Consider the following 16,643-nt stretch of genomic DNA (forward strand, 5'->3'; position numbering starts at 1 on the left):
TTGTTTAGTGTTTTTTTTTAAACATTGGATCAGTCATTTCATTCCCTATTTGTAACGATGTCATGTTAGATCTGTAGCTACGATTAAACTAAACGATGATATTTTGGCGTAACCAAGTGGCTAGCTTGCTGGTTAGCAGTGCAGCCAAGCGTCCGGGACAATATGAATTGTCTTGAAGATTAACATTTTGTGTGTGTGTGAAGTTAACTAATTAGCTCTAGTAGCTAGCTAATTCATTGCAAGCCAGCTAGTTAGGTATCTCTATGGTAACAGGTTGCATACATGGAATGAAAGATGACACATTTAATTTTCAATGCAGTGAGTGTGTTGGCAAACACACACCTCTCACAAGGTAACGTTAGCTAACCATTTTGAGATGATTTGGCTAACTGACTGATTGACTAACTAACCAGCCAAATCACCAGCTAGTTAGCGAGCCACTAATTTATGTGATTAATTCCTTGCCAACCAGTTGCCAGTCTGATGCAAGTAGAAAGCATATACGCCCTGTCTGACATAACTAATGGCTATGTCATGCAGGCTTTGTGATCTAGCTCAGAACAGCCTATCCACCCCAGTTATAACACATAAAACACAATACAAGGTGCATTAGCTATTTTAACAGTCCCTTGTTGATACTTTAGGTCTGAATGTTGTAGCTACATTTGAAATGTTTACAGTTGAGTCATTTAGCAGACTCTCAGACTTATTCAGAGTAAACTGAGCCACTCGGGACCAGCTAAATGGACATCCACACTGTACCTTTCTGTACCTTATTTGGACAGGTGTGTTTTCTGTACCTTATTTAGACAGGGGTGTTTTCTGTACCTTATTTAGACAGGGGTGTTTTCTGTACCATATTTAGACAGGGGTGTTTTCTGTACCTTATTTAGACAGGGGTGTTTTCTGTACCTTATTTAGACAGGGGTGTTTTCTGTACCTTAATTGGACAGGTGTATTTTCTGTACCTTAATTGGACAGGTGCGGCATTACAGGTGAGTACAGAGGTAGAAGACGTAGTTTGAAATGTGGACACAGGGAGTGAACCCCGGTCTCCGTCAGGGAGCATTATATGTGCATGGAGACCTGGGACCGGCTCCACTAGACGAGAGGCTACATGTTCAACATTTAGTTGGCCGAATCTCCCAACCAAACCAGTTATCAAAGGCTGTCACGAGAGTTAGGGGATGTCTAATGTGATGATATCACAGTAAGGACTGGTTTCCTGGACACAGATCAAGCCCAGTCCTGATTTAAAGCCTAGTCCTGGACTCTAAGCATGTGTCACTAGTGGGATTTGAACCCTGGCATCCCAAATGGCACCCTACTCCCTATACAGTGTACTACTCTTGACCGGAACCCTATTGAACCTGGTGAAAAGTAGTGCACTATAAAGGGAATAGGGGGCCATTTGGGACGGCCTAGTCTCATCATTTATCATTTTCAAATCCTCCCTTCTCCTTCTCTCTCCTCCTCACTCCTAATTTCTCCTCTCTCTCCTCCGTTCAATTCTCCAGATCAACTGGAGCGAGTTTTCTTGCGTTTGGGCCATGCAGAGACTGATGACCAACTCCAGGACATTATATCCAAGTTCCTGCCCCCGGTCCTCCTCAAACTGTCCAGCGTGCAGGAGGGAGTCAGGAAGAAAGTAAGGACACGTCAATGTCTGTTTCTTCCATCCTGCAGTACCAGTAGCCTGCACATAGCTGTGTTTCTGTTCTCCTTCTCCAGGAAGTGTTCATGCACATAGCTGTGTTTCTGTTCTCCTTCTCCAGGAAGTGTTCATGCACATAGCTGTGTTTCTGTTCTCCTTCTCCAGGAAGTGTTCATGCACATAGCTGTGTTTCTGTTCTCCTTCTCCAGGAAGTGTTACAATGGAGGAATTGGAAACTACCTCTGGGCCAATGCTTACATCAATCCATGACTGGGTGTGTGGAAGACAAGTGCACACAGACACAGCTGCTCAATGTTATTGGGAAAGGCCCATCCACAGCACTGTAGTAATACCAATCACGTAACAGTCAAGTAGTAAGCATAGTAATATTCTCCCCCCTCCGTACGGTGATGGTGTGCATGCTGCGTTGACAGAAGCTGTTCTCCACATTAAACACACAGATTAGTTGTAGACCTGCTGATACACACTACTTGTACACTATACAGTAGCTTTATGCTAATGCCAAACCATCTCTTCTGACAGTCAACTGGAATCATAATCTATTCTCTACCAGGTGATGGAGCTACTGGTTACTTCTTATTTGAACTAATTCCTTCTAACCGGTGCCCCCCCCGCACATTGACTCTGTACCGGTACCCCCCTGTATATAGCCTGCACATTGACTCTGACTCTGTACCAGTACCCCTGTATATAGCCTCCACATTGACTCTGTACCAGTACCCCTGTATATAGCCTCCACATTGACTCTGTACCGGTACCCCCTGTATATAGCCTCCACATTGACTCTGTACCGGTACCCCTGTATATAGCCTCCACATTGACTCTGTACCAGTACCCCTGTATATAGCCTCCACATTGACTCTGTACCAGTACCCCTGTATATAGCCTCCACATTGACTCTGTACCAGTACCCCTGTATATAGCCTCCACATTGACTCTGTACCAGTACCCCTGTATATAGCCTCCACATTGACTCTGTACCAGTACCCCCTGTATATAGCCTCCACATTGACTCTGTACCAGTACCCCTGTATATAGCCTCCACATTGACTCTGTACCAGTTTTTTCTTAACTCCATTGTTGGTTAAGGGCTTGTAAGTAAACATTTCACTGTAAGGTCGACACCTGTTGTATTCAGTACATGTGACTAATACCAGGTGATGGATCTCCTGGTCCACCTGAACGAGAGGATGAAGAACCTTATTATAACTAATTAATATCATAACCTCTTGTTCTCTCTACCAGGTGATGGAGCTACTGGTAACTAATCATAACCTCTTGTTCTCTCTACCTGGTGACTGAGCTACTGGTAACTAATCATAACCTCTCGTTCTCTCTACCAGGTGATGGAGCTACTGGTAACTAATCATAACCTCTTGTTCTCTCTACCAGGTGACTGAGCTCCTGGTAACTAATCATAACCTCTTGTTCTCTCTACCAGGTGATGGAGCTACTGGTAACTAATCATAACCTCTCGTTCCCTCTACCTGGTGACTGAGCTCCTGGTAACTAATCATAACCTCTTGTTCTCTCTACCAGGTGATGGAGCTACTGGTAACTAATCATAACCTCTCGTTCTCTCTACCAGGTGACTGAGCTCCTGGTAACTAATCATAACCTCCTGTTCTCTCTACCAGGTGATGGAGCTACTGGTAACTAATCATAACCTCTTGTTCTCTCTACCAGGTGATGGAGCTACTGGTAACTAATCATAACCTCTCGTTCCCTCTACCTGGTGACTGAGCTCCTGGTAACTAATCATAACCTCTTGTTCTCTCTACCAGGTGATGGAGCTACTGGTAACTAATCATAACCTCTCGTTCTCTCTACCAGGTGACTGAGCTCCTGGTAACTAATCATAACCTCCTGTTCTCTCTACCAGGTGACTGAGCTCCTGGTAACTAATCATAACCTCCTGTTCTCTCTACCAGGTGATGGAGCTACTGGTAACTAATCATAACCTCTTGTTCTCTCTACCAGGTGATGGAGCTACTGGTAACTAATCATAACCTCTTGTTCTCTCTACCAGGTGATGGAGCTACTGGTAACTAATCATAACCTCTCGTTCTCTCTACCAGGTGACTGAGCTCCTGGTAACTAATCATAACCTCCTGTTCTCTCTACCAGGTGATGGAGCTACTGGTAACTAATCATAACCTCTTGTTCTCTCTACCTGGTGACTGAGCTACTGGTAACTAATCATAACCTCTTGTTCTCTCTACCAGGTGATGGAGCTACTGGTAACTAATCATAACCTCTTGTTCTCTCTACCTGGTGACTGAGCTACTGGTAACTAATCATAACCTCTTGTTCTCTCTACCAGGTGATGGAGCTACTGGTAACTAATCATAACCTCTTGTTCTCTCTACCTGGTGACTGAGCTACTGGTAACTAATCATAACCTCTTGTTCTCTCTACCAGTAGAGACCCTCCTGGTAACTAATCATAACCTCTCGTTCCCTCTACCAGGTGATGGAGCTCCTGGTAACTAATCATAACCTCTCGTTCCCTCTACCAGGTGATGGAGCTCCTGGTCCACCTGAACAAGAGGATTAAGAGCAGACCGTTGATCCAGCTACCAGTAGAGACCCTCCTGGTAACTAATGATAACCTCGTTCTCTCTACCAGGTGATGGAGCTCCTGGTCCACCTGAACAAGAGGATTAAGAGCAGACCGTTGATCCAGCTACCAGTAGAGACCCTCCTGGTAACTAATCATAACCTCTCGTTCTCTCTACCAGGTGATGGAGCTCCTGGTCCACCTGAACAAGAGGATTAAGAGCAGACCGTTGATCCAGCTACCAGTAGAGACCCTCCTGGTTCAGTACCAGGACCCCGCCGCAGCGTCCTTTGTTACGGTAATGCTCTACCTGCTGTGGAGAGTTCAGATGGAAATATATGATGTAGAACAAACATGCCTCTCTCTGACGTGTAGAATGAGTTACAACAGGCTCTATTCGTTATATTTCTATGCCTGCTGAAAGTGGCCTTGGTCTACTTTGACAGCCTGGTTCCCCAGGGTCAGGTTTGGTGTAGGGTAATGGTTTCCCCTACACACTGATCTTGAGTCAGTTTAGTTTTCTCTCTACTAATGGTTAAGGTTGGGATTAGGGGAGGAGAAGCTGATCCTAGATCTGTACCTTGGGGAGACTTCATCACAGAGCTGTGCAGCCTTCTGTCCTTGCTACTGCTTGCTCTTAGGGGAATAGAGGGCTGTTTGGGGTACTTCCTGTTATTATCTATGTAGGGAATAGAGAGAGGGCTGTTTGGGATACTTCCTGTTATTATCTATGTAGAGAATAGAGAGAGGGCTGTTTGGGATACTTCCTGTTATTATCTATGTAGGGAATAGAGAGAGGGCTGTTTGGGATACTTCCTGTTATTATCTATGTAGGTAATAGAGAGAGGGCTATTTGGGATACTTCCTGTTTTCTATGTAGGGAATAGAGAGAGGGCTATTTGGGATACTTCCTGTTTTCTATGTAGGGAATAGAGAGAGGGCTGTTTGGGATACTTCCTGTTATTATCTATGTAGGGAATAGAGAGAGGGCTGTTTGGGATACTTCCTGTTATTATCTATGTAGGGAATAGAGAGAGGGCTGTTTGGGATACTTCCTGTTATTATCTATGTAGGGAATAGAGAGAGGGCTGTTTGGGATACTTCCTGTTATTATTTATGTAGGGAATAGAGAGAGGGCTGTTTGGGATACTTCCTGTTATTATCTATGTAGGGAATAGAGAGAGGGCTGTTTGGGAGACTTCCTGTTATTATCTATGTAGGGAATAGAGAGAGGGCTGTTTGGGAGACTTCCTGTTATTATTTATGTAGGGAATAGAGAGAGGGCTGTTTGGGATACTTCCTGTTATTATCTATGTAAGTAATAGAGAGAGGGCTGTTTGGGATACTTCCTGTTGTCTATGTAGGTAATAGAGAGAGGGCTATTTGGGATACTTCCTGTTTTCTATGTAGGGAATAGAGAGAGGGCTGTTTGGGATACTTCCTGTTATTATCTATGTAGGGAATAGAGAGAGGGCTGTTTGGGATACTTCCTGTTATTATCTTTGTAGGGAATAGAGAGAGGGCTGTTTGGGATACTTCCTGTTATTATCTATGTAAGTAATAGAGAGAGGGCTGTTTGGGATACTTCCTGTTGTCTATGTAGGTAATAGAGAGAGGGCTGTTTGGGATACTTCCTGTTGTCTATGTAGGTAATAGAGAGAGGGCTATTTGGGATACTTCCTGTTTTCTATGTAGGGAATAGAGAGAGGGCTGTTTGGGATACTTCCTGTTATTATCTATGTAGGGAATAGAGAGAGGGCTGTTTGGGATACTTCCTGTTATTATCTATGTAGGGAATAGAGAGAGGGCTGTTTGGGATACTTCCTGTTATTATCTTTGTAGGGAATAGAGAGAGGGCTGTTTGGGATACTTCCTGTTATTATCTTTGTAGGGAATAGAGAGAGGGCTGTTTGGGATACTTCCTGTTATTATCTTTGTAGGGAATAGAGAGAGGGCTGTTTGGGATACTTCCTGTTATTATCTAAACAGCCCTCTCTCTATTCCCTACATAGATAATAACAGGAAGTATCCCATATACTATATATATATATATATGTGTCTCTGTTTACCTTGTTCTTTACTCCCCTGACCATTGTGAGATGTTTAATCCAGAACGGTGGATTCTCTCTGCAGAATTTCACTATCATTTACATCAAGATGGGTTACCCTCGACTGGAGGTGGGGAACCAGTGTGAGCTGGCACCTACTCTGCTGACTGCTATGGAGGGCAAGCCTGAGCCCCAACAGGATAGGTAAGGAGAGAGAGAGAGACACACACACACACACACACACACACACACACACACACACACACACACACACACACACACACACACACACACACACACTCACACACCTGATAAATGCAATGGAGGGCAAGCCTGAGCCCCAACAGGATAGGTAAGGAGAGAGAGAGAGAGAGAGAGAGAGACACACACACACACACACCTGATAACTGCTATGGAGGGCAAGCCTGAGCCCCAACAGGATAGGTAAGGAGAGAGAGAGAGACACACACACACACACCTGATAACTGCTATGGAGGGCAAGCCTGAGCCCCAACAGTATAGGTAAGGAGAGAGAGAGAGACACACACACACACACACACACACACACACACCCGATAACTGCTATGGAGGGCAAGCCTGAGCCCCAACAGGATAGGTAAGGAGAGAGAGAGAGAGAGACACACACACACACACACACCTGATAACTGCTATGGAGGGCAAGCCTGAGCCCCAACAGGATAGGTAAGGAGAGAGAGCCACACACACACACCTGATAACTGCTATGGAGGGCAAGCCTGAGCCCCAACAGGATAGGTAAGGAGAGAGAGAGACACACACACACACACCTGATAACTGATATGGAGGGCAAGCCTGAGCCCCAACAGGATAGGTAAGGAGAGAGACACACACACTGTACGTACACACACACACTCACTGACTTCCTGTCCCCTCTCCCTCCAGCTTGATGCATCTCCTGATCCCGTCCTTGTATCACATGAAGTACCCAAAGGATTCTTCCAACTCTTCCAAGATGGCCTCTCCCTTCATCCTGATGGAGAAACCCAAGACGGTTCAGTTACTGCTGGAGTTCATGTTGGACGTACTGCTGATGCCCTACGGGTCAGTGGGGAGACTATGCTGCCTCTCCAAGGGCTCTGGGCACTACGCTGCCTCTCCAAGGGCCCTGGGCACTAGTAGTTCACTATGTAGGGCACTAGTAGTTCACTATGTAGGGCACTAGTAGTTCACTATGTAGGGCACTAGTAGTTCACTATGTAGGGCACTAGTAGTTCACTATGTAGGGCACTGGTAGTTCACTATGTAGGGCACTGGTAGTTCACTATGTAGGGCACTGGTAGTTCACTATGTAGGGCACTGGTAGTTCACTATGTAGGGCACTAGTAGTTCACTATGTAGGGCACTAGTAGTTCACTATGTAGGGCACTAGTAGTTCACTATGTAGGGCACTAGTAGTTCACTATGTAGGGCACTAGTAGTTCACTATGTAGGGCACTAGTAGTTCACTATGTAGGGCACTAGTAGTTCACTATGTAGGGCACTAGTAGTTCACTATGTAGGGCACTAGTAGTTCACTATGTAGGGCACTAGTAGTTCACTATGTAGGGCACTAGTGGTTCACTATGTAGGGCACTAGTGGTTCACTATGTAGGGCACTAGTGGTTCACTATGTAGGGCACTAGTGGTTCACTATGTAGGGCACTAGTGGTTCACTATGTAGGGCACTAGTGGTTCACTATGTAGGGCACTAGTGGTTCACTATGTAGGGCACTAGTGGTTCACTATGTAGGGCACTAGTGGTTCACTATGTAGGGCACTAGTAGTTCACTATGTAGGGCACTAGTAGTTCACTATGTAGGGCACTAGTAGTTCACTATGTAGGGCACTAGTAGTTCACCATGTAGGGCACCGGTAGTTCACTATGTAGGGCACCGGTAGTTCACTATGTAGGGCACCGGTAGTTCACTATGTAGGGCACCGGTAGTTCACTATGTAGGGCACCGGTAGTTCACTATGTAGGGCGCCGGTAGTTCACTACGTAGGGCGCCGGTAGTTCACTACGTAGGGCGCCGGTAGTTCACTACGTAGGGCGCCGGTAGTTCACTACGTAGGGCGCCGGTAGTTCACTACGTAGGGCGCCGGTAGTTCACTACGTAGGGCGCCGGTAGTTCACTACGTAGGGCGCCGGTAGTTCACTACGTAGGGCGCCGGTAGTTCACTACGTAGGGCGCCGGTAGTTCACTACGTAGGGCGCCGGTAGTTCACTACGTAGGGCGCCGGTAGTTCACTACGTAGGGTGCCGGTAGTTCACTACGTAGGGTGCCATTTGGGAGGTAGCCTATGGGGCTGTCCATTTTTAAGTGTTTTGTTATGCTAGTATGTTATCGGTTATTGTTAAAACGGTCTAACATACTATAAAACAGTCAAACATGCTCACTCAAGTAATTGTTTTTCCAAAGACTTGAATTAATTACTACAATCCCTAAACAATGTACCTTGTTGTTGACCTTCCCCTCTCTCCCCCTCCTTCTCTCTCCTCTCTCCCCCTCCTCTTTCCCCCTCCCTCTCTCTCCTCTGGCCTCCAGGTTTGTCCTGAACGAGCCTCCCACTCGCCCAGCTCCCTCATCCCCTCAGGGTAGCTCTGGGGCAGCGGCGGCCGGACCGGGCCTCCCCCAGCCTCCTCCAGGGATGAGCGTCTACGCTGCCAAGAGGGTCATTGGAGAGGCCCAGTGGAGCCCAGAGCAGCTGGAACAGGTACTGACCTCTGAACTTTGAACCTTTGACCTTAGAGGAAGGTGTATCTCACCTTCCTTGGGACGGCAGGCTAGCCTAGTGGTTAGAGTGTAGAGGCGGCAGGCTAGCCTAGTGGTTAGAGTGTAGGGGCGGCAGGCTAGCCTAGTGGTTAGAGTGTAGGGGCGGCAGGCTAGCCTAGTGGTTAGAGTGTAGGGGCGGCAGGCTAGCCTAGTGGTTAGAGTGTAGGGGCGGCAGGCTAGCCTAGTGGTTAGAGTGTAGGGGCGGCAGGCTAGCCTAGTGGTTAGAGTGTAGGGGCGGCAGGCTAGCCTAGTGGTTAGAGTGTAGGGGCGGCAGGCTAGCCTAGTGGTTAGAGTGTAGGGGCGGCAGGCTAGCCTAGTGGTTAGAGTGTAGGGGCGGCAGGCTAGCCTAGTGGTTAGAGTGTAGGGGCGGCAGGCTAGCCTAGTGGTTAGAGTGTAGGGGCGGCAGGCTAGCCTAGTGGTTAGAGTGTAGGGGCGGCAGGCTAGCCTAGTGGTTAGAGTGTAGGGGCGGCAGGCTAGCCTAGTGGTTAGAGTGTAGGGGCGGCAGGCTAGCCTAGTGGTTAGAGTGTAGGGGCGGCAGGCTAGCCTAGTGGTTAGAGTGTAGGGGCGGCAGGCTAGCCTAGTGGTTAGAGTGTAGGGGCGGCAGGCTAGCCTAGTGGTTAGAGTGTAGGGGCGGCAGGCTAGCCTAGTGGTTAGAGTGTAGGGGCGGCAGGCTAGCCTAGTGGTTAGAGTGTAGGGGCGGCAGGCTAGCCTAGTGGTTAGAGTGTAGGGGCGGCAGGCTAGCCTAGTGGTTAGAGTGTAGGGGCGGCAGGCTAGCCTAGTGGTTAGAGTGTAGGGGCGGCAGGCTAGCCTAGTGGTTAGAGTGTAGGGGCGGCAGGCTAGCCTAGTGGTTAGAGTGTAGGGGCGGCAGGCTAGCCTAGTGGTTAGAGTGTAGGGGCGGCAGGCTAGCCTAGTGGTTAGAGTGTAGGGGCGGCAGGCTAGCCTAGTGGTTAGAGTGTAGGGGCGGCAGGCTAGCCTAGTGGTTAGAGCGTTGGACTAGTAACCAGAAGGTTGCAAGTTCAAATCCCCCGAGCTGACAAGGTACAAATCTGTCGTTCTGCCCTGAACAAGGCAGTTAACCCACTGTTCCTAGACCGTCATTGTAAATAAGAATTTGTTCTTAACTGACTTGCCTAGTTAAATAATCAAAATGTAAACTAGGCATTGGGTTGTGTGGTTGTTGTACTGTGGTTGTTGTACTGTGGTTGTTGTACTGTGGTTGTTGTACTGTGGTTGTTGTACTGTGGTTGTTGTACTGTGGTTGTGTGGTTGTTGTACTGTGGTTGTGTGGTTGTTGTACTGTGGTTGTGTGGTTGTTGTACTGTGGTTGTGTGGTTGTTGTACTGTGGTTGTTGGGTTGTGTGGTTGTTGTACTGTGGTTGTTGGGTTGTGTGGTTGTTGTACTGTGGTTGTTGGGTTGTGTGGTTGTTGTACTGTGGTTGTACTGTGGTTGTTGTACTGTGGTTGTTGGGTTGTGTGGTTGTTGTACTGTGGTTGTGTGGTTGTTGGGTTGTACTGTGGTTGTACTGTGGTTGTACTGTGGTTGTACTGTGGTTGTACTGTGGTTGTTGTACTGTGGTTGTACTGTGGTTGTTGTACTGTGGTTGTTGTACTGTGGTTGTTGTACTGTGGTTGTTGGGTTGTACTGTGGTTGTTGTTGTGTGGTTGTTGTACTGTGGTTGTGGTTGTACTGTGGTTGTTGTACTGTGGTTGTGTGGTTGTTGTACTGTGGTTGTACTGTGGTTGTTGTACTGTGGTTGTTGTACTGTGATTGTGTGGTTGTTGTACTGTGGTTGTGTGGTTGTTGTACTGTGGTTGTGTGGTTGTTGTACTGTGGTTGGTGTACTGTTGTTGTACTGTGGTTGGTGTACTGTTGTTGTACTGTGGTTGGTGTTGTGTGGTTGGTGTACTGTGGTTGTTGTTGTACTGTGGTTGTTGTTGTACTGTGGTTGTTGTTGTACTGTGGTTGTACTGTGGTTGTGTGGTTGTTGTTGTGTGGTGGTTGTAGTGTGGTTGTTGTACTGTGGTTGTAGTGTGGTTGTTGTACTGTGGTTGTACTGTGGTTGTGTGGTTGTTGTACTGTGGTTGTGTGGTTGTTGTACTGTGGTTGTGTGGTTGTTGTACTGTGGTTGTTGTGAGGTTGTTGTGTGGTTGTTGTGAGGTTGTTGTACTGTGGTTGTGAGGTAATGACTACGTGTCTCTCCCAGTGTAAACTCGGCATAGTGAAGTTCATCGAGGCAGAACAGGTACCGGAGGTGGAGACGGTCATACACCTGGTGGTTGCCTCTAGCGACACAAGACACGGCGTTGCCACGGCCGCGGACCTGGAGCTCAAGAGCAAGCAGAGGTGGGTATCTATGGGACTATTCTACTATTATGGGATGGTGCAGTAAGGGTGCACCTCATTAGTCCATTTACAACATGCTACGGGAGTTGGCTCTGGGTTCCCCCGGGGAGTTGGCTCTGGGTTCCCCCGGGGAGTTGGCTCTGGGTTCCCCCGGGGAGTTGGCTCTGGGTTCCCCCGGGGAGTTGGCTCTGGGTTCCCCCGGGGAGTTGGCTCTGGGTTCCCCCGGGGAGTTGGCTCTGGGTTCCCCCGGGGAGTTGGCTCTGGGTTCCCCCGGGGAGTTGGCTCTGGGTTCCCCCGGGGAGTTGGTTGATTTGTGATATGATGTTGTGATGTTTGTTTTGCAGTATTATCGACTGGAACAACCCCCTGATCGTCAACAGGATGTACAAGGTCTACCTGGGAGACATCCCCCTCAAAACTAAGGTGTGGAAAGATTCACCTCCAACCTTCTGAACTCATTCAAACTTGGTCTTGAATTGGAACCACTTCAAATGGCTTCCTGACAGGAAGTGGCATTGATGAGCCGGAGGCCGAGATCTGTCCGGCACGGTCGCCATATCATCTTGATTGGTTGTATGTGTGTGTGTGAACAGTGTCACACGTGCTTTGTCAAACTGTTGGTCCAACTCATGTCCTGTTATGTCACAGGGGGCCAGTCTGAAGAGGGAGCTGAAACATGAGCCGGTCAGCACCAGAGTCAAGATGAAGATCCTACCACATCTCTTACGCTCACGCCTCGCCGCTGAGTGCTTCCCGGCTAACATACAGGTAGTGTGTGTGTGTTCTCTAATAAATCAACAGTTAACATCCTGGAAATGTGTGTGTGTGTATGCAAATCTTTTGAATGTCCTTCCGCTGTCTTTCTCTCAAAGAAACCTTCATCACCTGTCTATTTCCTGTTTCTCTCCCCCTCTTCTCTCTCTCTCTCTTCCCTCTTCTCTCTCTCTTCCCTCTTCTCTCGCTCTCTCTCCTCTTCTCTCGCTCTCTCTCCTCTCCTCGCTCTCCTCTTCTCCTTCTCTCCTCTCCTCTCTTCTCCTCTCCTCTCCTCTCGCTCCTCCTCATCTCCTCTTCTCTCTCTCGTCCTCTCCTCCTCTTCTCTCTCTCTCCTCTCTCGTCCTCTCCTCCTCTTCTCTCTCCTCCTCTTCTCTCTCCTCCTCTCCCCAGGTGGTGTACGACGGTCTGTTTGGCGCCAACACCAACAACAAGCTGCTCTCTCTTACACTTCAGTTTGTTCACCACATCTGTCAGGTGTAAGTACTGGTCCCAGGTCAGTTTCATCCAACCCTTACACATAGGAAGAGTCACTATGAGCTGGTCCTTGATCAATTTGTCCATCAGTGCCCCAACACATCTGTCAGGTGTAAGTACTGGTCCCAAGTCAGTTTCATCCAACCCTTCCTTATAGAGACAGTTACAGGTCCCAGGTCAGTTTCATCCAACCCTTGCCTTATGAGGGTCAGTCTCAGCAGACTGAGGGAGAGAGCGGCAGACTGAGGGTCAGTCTCAGCAGACTGAGGGAGAGAGCGGCAGACCGAGGGTCAGTCTCAGCAGACTGAGGGAGAGAGCGACAGACCGAGGGTCAGTCTCAGCAGACTGAGGGAGAGAGCGACAGACCGAGGGTCAGTCTCAGCAGACTGAGGGAGAGAGCGACAGACCGAGGGTCAGTCTCAGCAGACTGAGGGAGAGAGCGGCAGACCGAGGGTCAGTCTCAGCAGACTGAGGGAGAGAGCGGCAGACCGAGGGTCAGTCTCAGCAGACTGAGGGAGAGAGCGGCAGACCGAGGGTCAGTCTCAGCAGACTGAGGGAGAGAGCGGCAGACCGAGGGTCAGTCTCAGCAGACTGAGGGAGAGAGCGGCAGACTGAGGCTACTGGTGGAAACAGTTTGCCCACCCAGCTCAGGGCAGCAGCTGAGTTGTCTGCACCGACCACCAACAGCCCGAGACCAATAAAATAAACAAAATTAGGAACACAAGACTTTATCGTTGGGTTTTTTACAGAAATGTTTGGCGATTGACTAGAAATGCCTTGGAGATCGACTAGTAATGCCTTGGAGATCGACTAGTAATGCCTTGGAGATTGACTAGTAATGCCTTGGAGATCGACTAGAAATGCCTTGGCGATCGACTAGTAATGCCTCGGCGATCGACTAGAAATGCCTCGGCGATCGACTAGAAATGCCTCGGCGATCGACTAGAAATGCCTCGGCGATCGACTAGAAATGCCTCGGCGATCGACTAGAAATGCCTCGGCGATCGACTAGAAATGCCTCGGCGATCGACTAGAAATGCCTCGGCGATCGACTAGAAATGCCTTGGCGATCGACTAGAAATGCCTTGGCGATCGACTAGTAATGCCTTGGAGGTCGACTAGTAATGCCTTGGAGGTCGACTAGTCGATTTGAGATCGACCGGTTGGTGACCACTAAGTTAGAAGTAAATGCTTCAAAAACAAACTACAAAAATGAATTGAAACGGTCATCAAAGGAGAGTGTGTTTGTGTGTGTGTGTGTAGGCTTTTTGTTCCAGCCCAACACTAACCCACACTAAGCCTCTCCTAACATGTTGTCTCCTCTCTGACAGATGTCCTGACACCAACAAACCACTGGGTCTGATGCTGCTGAATGGCCTCACCAAGCTCATCAACGAGTACAAGGAGGTAAAGCCATCAATCAATTTTAATCTTGTTTCATCAACTACACATCCGTAGCTATTCTCCTTTTCAATGGTTGATGCTTTGCGTGCTCCTGGTATAGAGCATGATGGGATATGTTGTCTGGTTTGATTTGGCAGGATCCTAAGTTGCTGTGTATGGCCTACTCTGCTGTGGGGAAACTGTCCAGGTATTTACAGTAAAAATCTGTCTATTTTAAAATGCGCTATGCCCGAAATCGCTCCTCCGTTTCCTGTTTGCTAAAATTCTAATGGTTTGCCTCATCTCGGGTTCCTGTGACAAAACAAACCAAGTGTAGAGAATCGTTGTACCATCTAAAACACTGTGAAATATCTTCTCCATAAACCACAACAAATGTTGTATTTTCAGCTGTTTTGTAGCTGGTGTACCAAACCTGAAAGCTATAAAATTAACTTAAGAACGAGAAGCATAGAAATAGTGCACATAGAATAGATCTACCGCTTGTTCTCATGGCTTTCAATGAGAACCACATTATCTGTTACACACGTTTCTATGTGAATTTGTTCAGATTACACCCCACCCCCCCCCACCCCCAAAAAAAGCTACACATTGGAGCTTTAACATGATGAGTTGATGTGAGTGATGATGATGATGATGAGTATGATGAGAATGATGTGAGTGATGATGATTATGATGAGTATGATGAGAATGATGTGAGTGATGATGATGATGAGTTGATGTGAGTGATGATGATGATGTTGATGTGAGTGATGATGATGAGTTGATGTGAGTGATGATGATGATGAGTTGATGTGAGTGATGATGATGATGTGATGATGTTGATGTGAGTGATGATGATGATGATGTTGATGTGAGTGATGATGATGATGATGTTGATGTGAGTGATGATGATGATGATAATGATGGAGTTGATGTGAGTGATGATGATGTTGATGTGATAGTGAGGGGATGTTTCCTCTCTTCTCAGCCGGATGCCCCAACTCTTCACCAAAGATATCGCTCTGGTCCAGCAGTTCTTTGAGGCCATGTGCAAGGTAGGTGTTCCTGCATCAAGACAATGCTATTTGATTACCCTGTTTACCTACATTATAATATATATTAGACAAGACACAAAGGCCTCCCAAAACATCATTCAAGGTTTATGGCAGCGACCTTTTCATATATTCTAACCGTCCTCCTGCCCGTGTCTGACCTTGCCTGTGTACAGGAGGAGCCTGATGTCCGTCTAGCCATCCAGGAGGCTCTGTCTATGATGGTGGGAGCCTACGCTAACCTACAGGGGGCGCTACTGAACCTGATGGAAGCCCTGGTGGCAGCTTACATGGGCAAGGTAACAGTAGATATGATTTATCCTCTGACACGTTAACCTACAGGAAGCTCTGGTTTCTCTTATGACACGTTAACCTACAGGAAGCTGTAGTCAACCGGATGGAAGCTCTGGTTTCTCCTACAACACGCTAACCTACAGGGGGCCATTTCTCCTACGACACGTTAACCTACAGGAAGCAGTATTCAACCAGATGGAAGCTCTGGTTTCTCCTACAACACGCTAACCTACAGGAAGCAGTACTCAACCGGATGGAAGCTCTGGTTTCTCCTCTGACACGTTAACCTACAGGAAGCTCTAGTTTCTCCTATGACACGTTAACCTACAGGAAGCAGTACTCAACCGGGTGGAAGCTCTGGTTTCTCCTATGACGGGGGTAGGCAACTAGATTCAGCTGTGAGACGATTATTGTCGGAGAGGATGATCAGGGGGCCGGAACTTAATTGCAGTAATTTGTAAAAGGCATATTGAACACAACTAAGACCAAAAAATAGATTTTATTTGAAAATAACTATAATTTCATACCTTGACTACATTGAGACACCATCATATATCTATTTTTCTTTATAGATGGTAATACTTGAACTGATTTCCAAAACTAAACCCTAATGTTGATTCATGTCTTGTTTTGCCCTGGTTCTTGTTCCTTTGGGGGGGGGGGGGGGGTCCAACAAACCCCCACAGTCCACCGGTTTCTGACCCCTGTCCTATGATCTCTCTATGATTTGTATATGAAATATTACTAGTTCTACTAGCTAGGATGTAGAAGAAACATGTGATTTAATTTACCAGGAATATATGGCGCGTGTTTTTATATTTTGTCGTCATTGTAGGGAATACTGTTGTCCAAGTGTTCCAGAATGTCACTGTTGTCCAAGTGTTCCAGAATGTCACTGTTGTCCAAGTGTTCCAGAATGCCACTGTTGTCCAAGTGTTCCAGAATGTCACTGTTGTCCAAGTGTTCCAGAATGTCACTGTTGTCCAAGTGTTCCAGAATGTCACTGTTGTCCAAGTGTTCCAGAATGTCACTGTTGTCCAAGTGTTCCAGAATGTCACTGTTGTCCAAGTGTTCCAGAATGTCACTGTTGTCCAAGTGTTCCAGAATGTCACTGTTGTCCAAGTGTTCCAGAATGTCACTGTTGTCCAAGTGTTCCAGAATGTCACTGTTGTCCAAGTGTTCCAGAATGTCACTGTTGTCCAAGTGTTCCAGAATGTCACTGTTGTCCAAGTGTTCCAGAATGTCACT

At 47.4% G+C, this 16,643-nt stretch overlaps 1 protein-coding gene across 1 annotated transcript in view; it reads left to right on the forward strand.

The window, feature by feature from the left end:
- ecpas (Ecm29 proteasome adaptor and scaffold) overlaps nucleotides 1-16,643 on the forward strand; it is a 50,019-nt gene that overhangs the window by 346 nt on the left and 33,030 nt on the right. Inside the window, exons 2-14 of the mRNA XM_031814600.1 lie at nucleotides 1,518-1,648; nucleotides 4,416-4,532; nucleotides 6,368-6,486; nucleotides 7,204-7,362; nucleotides 8,847-9,015; nucleotides 11,279-11,418; nucleotides 11,763-11,841; nucleotides 12,067-12,186; nucleotides 12,583-12,668; nucleotides 13,998-14,073; nucleotides 14,208-14,257; nucleotides 15,038-15,104; nucleotides 15,278-15,400. Of these exons, the coding sequence (XP_031670460.1) occupies nucleotides 1,518-1,648; nucleotides 4,416-4,532; nucleotides 6,368-6,486; nucleotides 7,204-7,362; nucleotides 8,847-9,015; nucleotides 11,279-11,418; nucleotides 11,763-11,841; nucleotides 12,067-12,186; nucleotides 12,583-12,668; nucleotides 13,998-14,073; nucleotides 14,208-14,257; nucleotides 15,038-15,104; nucleotides 15,278-15,400 (1,436 nt within the window). The remainder of the gene's footprint in view (nucleotides 1-1,517; nucleotides 1,649-4,415; nucleotides 4,533-6,367; nucleotides 6,487-7,203; nucleotides 7,363-8,846; nucleotides 9,016-11,278; nucleotides 11,419-11,762; nucleotides 11,842-12,066; nucleotides 12,187-12,582; nucleotides 12,669-13,997; nucleotides 14,074-14,207; nucleotides 14,258-15,037; nucleotides 15,105-15,277; nucleotides 15,401-16,643) is intronic.

This window comes from Oncorhynchus kisutch, unplaced genomic scaffold (genome assembly GCF_002021735.2).
Source record: "Oncorhynchus kisutch isolate 150728-3 unplaced genomic scaffold, Okis_V2 Okis07a-Okis12b_hom, whole genome shotgun sequence".
Taxonomy (NCBI): domain Eukaryota; kingdom Metazoa; phylum Chordata; class Actinopteri; order Salmoniformes; family Salmonidae; genus Oncorhynchus; species Oncorhynchus kisutch.